At 33.1% G+C, this 7,503-nt stretch overlaps 3 protein-coding genes across 5 annotated transcripts in view; all 3 read right to left on the bottom strand.

Annotated features, from left to right (window-relative positions):
- Positions 1-5,380, bottom strand: part of LOC100183492 (N-terminal kinase-like protein) — a 12,142-nt gene extending 6,762 nt beyond the window's left edge. Inside the window, exons 1-10 of one of the 3 annotated variants that reach the window (XM_018812672.2) lie at positions 5,094-5,380; positions 4,387-4,520; positions 3,785-3,914; positions 3,072-3,168; positions 2,594-2,729; positions 2,228-2,318; positions 1,955-2,110; positions 1,406-1,564; positions 795-935; positions 318-398 (exon numbers count right to left, since the gene is read on the bottom strand). In XM_018812672.2, coding sequence (XP_018668217.1) covers positions 318-398; positions 795-935; positions 1,406-1,564; positions 1,955-2,110; positions 2,228-2,318; positions 2,594-2,729; positions 3,072-3,168; positions 3,785-3,914; positions 4,387-4,520; positions 5,094-5,210 — 1,242 coding nt within the window. In that variant the 5' untranslated portion in view covers positions 5,211-5,380. The remainder of the gene's footprint in view (positions 1-317; positions 399-794; positions 936-1,405; positions 1,565-1,954; positions 2,111-2,227; positions 2,319-2,593; positions 2,730-3,071; positions 3,169-3,784; positions 3,915-4,386; positions 4,521-5,093) is intronic. The other 2 variants (XM_018812673.2, XM_002126694.5) reach the window with 2 other exon arrangements.
- A 346-nt stretch (positions 5,381-5,726) lies between these two features.
- LOC113474367 lies at positions 5,727-6,497 on the bottom strand. Its single transcript, XM_026835107.1, has one exon. It carries the CDS (start codon positions 6,495-6,497, stop codon positions 5,727-5,729), a length of 771 nt encoding a protein of 256 aa, XP_026690908.1.
- A 975-nt stretch (positions 6,498-7,472) lies between these two features.
- LOC113474366 overlaps positions 7,473-7,503 on the bottom strand; it is a 2,594-nt gene continuing 2,563 nt past the window's right edge. The window contains exon 4 of the mRNA XM_026835106.1: positions 7,473-7,486. Coding sequence (XP_026690907.1) covers positions 7,473-7,486 — 14 coding nt within the window. The remainder of the gene's footprint in view (positions 7,487-7,503) is intronic.

Raw genomic sequence — 7,503 nt, 5'->3', positions numbered from 1 at the left:
GTGTTTGTGGGACTTTCGAGAGTAAACGTTTCGTAACGTCTTTTCATAGCCTGCTATACGTTTCATGACGCAAAAACTACCCAATAGTACAATTTTTGATCATTTTACAGCTCATGACCCAACAAGGCTGCTATGAAAGGGTCAATAAACTGACTTTTGTGGGTAAAATTTCTTTTTCCTATAAATATAAAAAGATTCGAAATTCTAGATTCGGAATTCTAGATTCGAAATAAAGTATTCTAGGATATCCTAGAATACCTAATTATTCTGTAATGTGCATCCCTATTCACGACAAGTTTCTGGTTCACCAAACTCACCTTTACAGATTGTTCTCTAATAGCTGGATTTGTGTCCATGAAACCAGATACCATGTTGGGGAAAACTTGAGAGTTTACCACCTAAAAATGTAGAAAACTTTGTAAATAGGAAAACATATTTTTAAGGGCAAAGCATAATATAAAATGCATGTGTGTTGTGTTATTTAACTTTTGTGGAGGTAGCGCTCCAGTTTTAAATGAAAACCTGTTTTTAAGTATTTATGCGAAGAAGTAAAGCTAAAGTATATTGCAATTATTCGCAATATTAATGAGTGTGTTTGATGTGCCCATTACTGCATTTTAACAATGTTAAAATTATTTTTTAGGAAAACTTAAATTTTGTTTTAAATATAAAAAAAACTCAAATTTAGTTCAAATAAAATAACCTAAATTTTGTTTAAAATAAAAAAAATCAAATTTTGTTTAAAAAAAATAAAAAAAACTTGACACACATGCAGCAAGCCATAAGTGACTTACATCTGGTTGAAGATGTTCAGCAAATAGAGGAAGTTGTCTGAGAAGTAATATTCTCGTAGCTCGGTCAGTTGAAGTAAAAAGTTTGACAACGCACGGCACAATACGAGCCTGGTACTCAGTGCTGTCCAATAATTTTCCAAGCTGCCAGTGTTGCCATGAAAAAAAATGAACACCAAATTAAAACGCAAGGAAAAATTCTTTCAAAGCTTGACATAACGTTTTATTGTAAAAAAGAACTTACCTTAAATTAAAAAAAAAAAGAAAATTTAGGAAAATATTTTACCTTTAACTTTTCCTAAAATATTTTAATCTAATATATTAGGGTGGGGGAATATGGGACAGCTTTAGCACATAATATCCAAGTATCCTGATCGTGTTTAAAACAAGTAACACCAGTCTGTGGAAGTCGTAAGGATAAGTTTATATAGTCCTTAGATGTTTTTGTTTACCACCAAATGGGTCAAGAAAATTGATTGAAAAAGTGTCCCATTTTCTCTCACTCTACTCTATTTATGTAAATATTTTATTAACTCTTAACATTAACTCTTAACTTTTAGACAGGTAATAAAAATAATAAAAAAATCAGAAAAAATAGTTTTTAACTTTCTTACCTTGAAGAGAGGGGGTAAAACTGAAGGTCCACCATTACCAAATTGGAAAGCATTTAGTAGCTGTGGTAGAATTTTAAACTTGCAATAATCGCTTGGGAATGTGTCAAGGTGTTTTGTAAGGTCGGTAAAGAAAGCATTCTGCTCGTGAGGGTCTTTAATCTGGAAGAATAAAAAATATTTTAAATATTTGGTATTTCAAACTTTTTTTAATAACTTATTTTAAACTTTATGTTCGAAATAGAAACAAAAAATTATAATTTTTTGGGGGGTTTTGGTTTGTTTTGTAGGGTAGTCTGTAAATAAAATTATTGTTTTCAATCTAGACTAGAATCCAAGGCTTTATTTGGGTGATAGGAAAAGTAAATATGATGCCTCAAAAAAATATTAAAACATTTATTTACACAAAAAATGTCAAATCTGGTCTAAAAAAAATAACATTGCACAAATTTCTAAGCTGTTCTAGAACTCTTAAAAATATTTTTTAAACCAATAATATTAACATAGAAAAATGTAGAACAACATTAAAAGAAAAGAGTGAAAAATCTTTACCTGAATTTCCACTAGAAAAAGATTGGTTTGTACAAAGTAGTTTGCCATGAAACAGTTGGGCTGTTTACAATTTTCCAAGAACTTATCGGGACTTGGTCGAGAGGCAGGGTTCGCCGATACAAGTTCACAATAATGGCGGACAAGAGATTTTGGGACCTGTATGATTGATATTATTAGATTAGAGGCTCTATCAAATTGTAATCCATCACTATGTCGTAACAAAAAAAATAAATAAAATTAGGCCTAGTGATTATTGAAGAACTAAACTGTCACCTTTCCTATAACTTTCAAGGAAGAAGTTCTTGGTAATTTTCCGTTAAATACTTCCCATATTAAGCAACCAAGACCCCACATATCTGCTGACCTGTCATTTAGGAAAAAATATTTTTTGTTTAAAACAAATAAAAGTGAAAAACATAAATGCCCCATAAATTAAACAATTCTTTTTATTAAAAAAAAAAAAATTAAAGGAAAATAATTTAAATAGAAATAGTGTGGGCAATTTTGCCATAAGGTTTTAATAAAATCTTTAATTCTTACTTTATTTAGTAAGGATCTGGTGCTACAAAAAAGTAACAGACAAAAATCGACGAAAACGTAACGGACAAAAAATGCAAAGCAATTGGTAAATTTATTCACCATTTATTTGATTTTTTCATTCTGCTGCTAGACATGTTTTTTTCAGGAGGGTCATATTTTTCTAAAGCTGGCAACATTTTGATTGGAGGGTAGTTACTGCCTTCACCTGATGCCGGGTACATGTAGTCTACACCGCCTGTGTGGAAAACAAAAGACAAAAATTATTTAAACTGTTAGTCTGTTACTGCACACTTGCACAATGGGTCAATTGAAAATGATGTCAAAAATGAAAAATTTTGTACAGTTAAATCTTTTCATGAATGTAAAGGTTTATAAATATGTTAACATAGAAATAGAGAAATGCCAAAACAGAAAAATGTATAAAAAATTTTTAAAGTAAAACATTTTTGCAATTTTTGATATAAAATAGTAAAATTATTAAAACGAAATAATTTTTTTAATAAATCAAAAGCACTAGTTCATTTTTGTACAAACAACGTTGAATTATTAAAATAAACTAAAATTTAAAACCACGTACCTAACTTCCATTCACCAGCTGCGTCAACGAACATAGATGACATACATACATTGTTGTGAATCAAGTTTACCGAGTTTAATAAAAAACTCACACCTTTCTGTAAAAAATATAGTTCATTTTAGTAATTGTTACCCTTTCTTTTATAAATGGAAGCCTATTTTTTTACCATAAAAACAAAAATAGTAAACATAAATCAGTTATTGGTATAGGGTTCTAGGGTTGCACACAGATTACATAAATAACATTTATGACAATGTTCATTTAAATATAAAGATAGTTTAAGAATGGCATAAAAATAAGAATGGGACTATATGAGGCTCTAAAAAGATTTAAAATTGCACAAAACTTAATATACAGTAGGCCTACTGTGGGGGAAGATGGGACATCTTTAGTATACAATATCTAAATATCTTGATTATGTTTTAAACAATAAACAAGGGTCAATAGGAGTTGTGGGGATAGGGATACAGTTATATAATTCTTAGAATGTTCCTTGTTTACTACCAAATGGGTCGAAAAATAGAACAAAGGGGTTCCATCTTTCCCCACTCCACTATATATACCTCTAGAACAATCTCCTTAGTTTTTAGCATTTTTAATTGGAAGTTTTAAAACAAAGACAAGTTACGGCATTCTACGGGATTTGGGATACAAACTGTACTGTTGGACCATTTATTTTAAATTTCAAACATTTTCACGTTACTAAAACATACCACAATTTGGTGTAACCCCCAAGATATAGCCAACTCATTGATATTTCCATTTTGTGAAGCTTCTTTTAAATGAAGTTCAAGAGGCTTGATTGGTTCAGTGACAACATAGATGCACTTGTCTGTTTCCAAGCTGGAGAAATACAAGGAAACTTTATCATTTTTAAATATCACTGTATTGAACTTTATTAAGATTATAAGTAGGTTTTAACAACTGTTTTTTGTGGCTATATCCTGTCTTTTCGTTTAAAAAATTTCTAAATCTTCACTACTGTAATTGAAAATAGAAACAAAGTTATTATTACTATAAGTAGGAAAAATATATTTTACTGTTTTGTTTTTTTTTAAAAATATATTTTACTGTTTTTTTTTTAAAAAAAGCTTGGTATATGGATTATATATATATAAATAAATATTTAATTATACGAAATTTGAATAAACAGAATTTATTTTGTCTCTTCCGTCACGATAACGAAGATCGGGAAAGTTTACAAAAGTGGCACAACAAGTAGTAACGATAAAACAACAGTTGTTAAAACACACTTATGGTTAAACAGAAAAAAAAATTATAAGGAAAACTGAGTTAGGTAATAGGCGTTTTGTACCTGTCGATAAACGTTAATACATTTGGATGACGCAATGTCTTCAATCGCTTTGCAGATGCTTGAGCAGTTTGTTTCACAGTTTCATTACTTGATGTGACGTCGAACATAAAAACTGAAACAGGTTGTCCATTGCTCTGCAATAAATTTAAAGTATTTCTGGTAAAGAAACATTCACAATTTATTAGCTGTAAAAAGACAGACAAAATGTAAGCATTGGGCCATCTTTAAGTTTGTGTGTAATTCCAGTCTGCAGAATACAGCAGTTCCTGAAGAGATCTGGCATGTGAAAGACGGGTATTTTTGGCGTGCACAGGCTACCATTAAAAAGTCGCCGTGCAAAGCTTGTACATTTCTAAGTCACATTAAGAAATCCTACTTAGTTTAGTACATACACAGTTTATTGTTTAATTATTTGGTGTGTGAGTGTAACCGTGTGTGACAAATTATAGGGTGCAAAACCAGAGGATTGTAAACAAAAATGGCCGAGCTATGTGCCATACTCTGCATATTAGGTGTAATAGAAGCATTTTAGAATAAAAGTTTGAAATCATAATTTCTTTTTTTAAACGAACAGACACCAATGAGTTGCATAGGCCATACTAATTAAAAACATAATCCAAAAATTGACTACTTCACAGCAGCGTTTGTATAAGGAATAACCTGCCACCATAGGCTAAACAAATGTGAAAACTTTACAGGTATCTTACCTTTTGTTTTCCATGGTGTAATGCCCATACCGAATCTTCTGTCCCCACCCCTTCAACACGTTCACCAACCTCGTATGGAAATCCTTTTGCAGGATCTCGTGAAAAAAATGACCACATGCCTTTTACAGATCGTTTTTACGCCTAATTCCCAAGATTTTTTCACAAAACCCAGCTATAACGACAACAGCTATACTGTGGCTTACTCTTGTATTAACAGTAGAAACGTAAAACGGTTTTATTCTCCTTCAAAATTTGTGTTAGACTTAAGAAAATTTATTGTTTACGTGTTCTATGCAACGAAGCACTGTAATCTCAGTGATGCCGTTAAAAATTCTGTAACTTTTATTTTTTGACGAATGTACAAGTAATTTTTATAGGTCAGAAATGATAATACAACTTTTAATATTAAACATTTAAAATACAACTTTATTTCACTTTGATCGTAGTAAAAACACGCTAATAGTGTATAAGTCAATAAATTTAAAATACATCTGAAAACACTGGAAAATCAGCTGGGTTCTCTACAGTTCTTAAAATACAAGTTTGGCAACCTAATGTACATTTGATCAAGTAAGTTGTACCCAAAATGGTAAAATACAATTGTTAGATTAAATACAATTACATCAAAGACGCTCATGATACTGATGGCCTGGTTGCTTCAGATGGAAAAGACATTGACGTCGTTTTCATAGTTCGAGTGCTGAAAGCGCTCGATCTCCTGCGTTCGTTTACATTATTGACACATCGGTTGTAAAAGTCGATACATTTCAGGATTCCAAGTGCGCCAGCAAGGCCTTTATAGTTTCGTTTCGCTTCTTTTCTGAAGTCTTCGTTTCTTGCGCTATAGATCAAAAAATTCCACAAGCTATTTAACATCAAAATAATTGATGCAACCAACTCAAACGAAGTGAACGCTAGCGCGCTCGAAAGACTCAACGACTCGGGCCTGGAGTAAGCTATACCGCTAGCCAATTCTGCCGCAAGAATAGATACGAATACCGGCAAAAGGCTGACGGAAAATGCTCCGACCATTAAGAGCAGAACTTTATTCAGCTTCTGTTCTCGACCTTTGTTGTTCTGTCTTCTTGATGTCATTTTGCGCCGTTTTTTATTATGCTGCTTGGCTACGAACCAAGTTGCTCCGACTAGCAGCCATACCACCAGTAGTGGAAAGGCAATAGCTATTCCGTACAACACCAACGCTAAACTACCGACGAAACCGACCAGTAAACCAGATATGATATCATATTTGCCGACTCCAGGCACGATAATAGGTAGCAGGCCAAATAGAGAGCAACCGAGCCACACAACGCATATACCGATAACTGATTTACGTATAGTATTTTCGTTTTTATGGTAAATAGGCTTCCATATTGCTATTAAGCGGTCGTAGCTCGCTAGCATTAGCGTGTATACCGACACAGAGATGCTGACAGTGGTAACGAATCCCACGCATGATAAATACTCACTCGGGACCGCGCTACGCAAAGTGTGCGTCGGATCCGTACCGGTACAGTTAGTTTGTCTGTTTATGGGAGTTAATATCAACGCTCTATGGCCGAAAATGTTCAGATAAATTGTCACAATCGAAGCTGGAAAGACGAAGAGTCCGACCAGCAGATCAGCGATGGCCATAGACAGTTTATATACTGTCTGGGTGCTCCAGGGTTTTCGGCTCCGGCAAAAAACGACAATGACTGTAGCGTTCGCCAAAACAATTACAACGGCTAGTATACCACAAACGGCCATAATGACGTAAGTTCCAGAGCGGCAACTGTTAGAGTGTGAATAAAAATTGAAACGTCTTGCAACACAGTGTACTGAAAAAAATTCTTAGAACGTAATCATTAAGACGTCATAATACGTGACGGTACATTAGGATATTCTAATCTATTACACGAAATTATATTACCAGGAAACAAACGTGACATAACCATAACACGAATTCTGTCACTGGACTTTTCAACCAAACGTATATAAACACTACATTAAGTTACTTTTTACATATGGTCATATTTAAACACTTTTAAAATGTACTTAAAGTAATTGTTCATGTCCTAACCTTGTTGGCAAGCATGACCCGATTGAAACTTTTAAAACTTGATACGTTTCAACGTCAAACCCGCACCATACAATCCCACAGAACGGGACTCCAAAAGAGTTGATTTCCACAAAACTTTGGCTAGATTCATACTGCATGATTTGCTGGATTGGACTTGGCAAGGCCGTTGCATTGTAAGGACTGGTGGGCACTGAAGAGAGCATTGATATGAGTTATTTAAAATGGCAAAAATGCAGTTTTATGTACCGTTTCGCTAACACTTTGGTAATGTATTTTGCTGTATGGCAACGGTATTTTTTTGTGAATTTGGACAAACTTCAATCATGCAGTGCTTAGATAATGTTAGAG

This window comes from Ciona intestinalis, chromosome 7 (genome assembly GCF_000224145.3).
Source record: "Ciona intestinalis chromosome 7, KH, whole genome shotgun sequence".
Lineage (NCBI taxonomy): Eukaryota > Metazoa > Chordata > Ascidiacea > Phlebobranchia > Cionidae > Ciona > Ciona intestinalis.
Note: the sequence above shows the minus strand (reverse complement) of the source record. Positions and strands in the feature narration are given on the sequence as shown.

Coding starts and splice junctions, on each gene's coding strand:
- LOC113474367 (XM_026835107.1), bottom strand. CDS start 6,497: ATGCTAGCGAGCTACGACCGCTTAATAGCAATATGGAAGCCTATTTAC.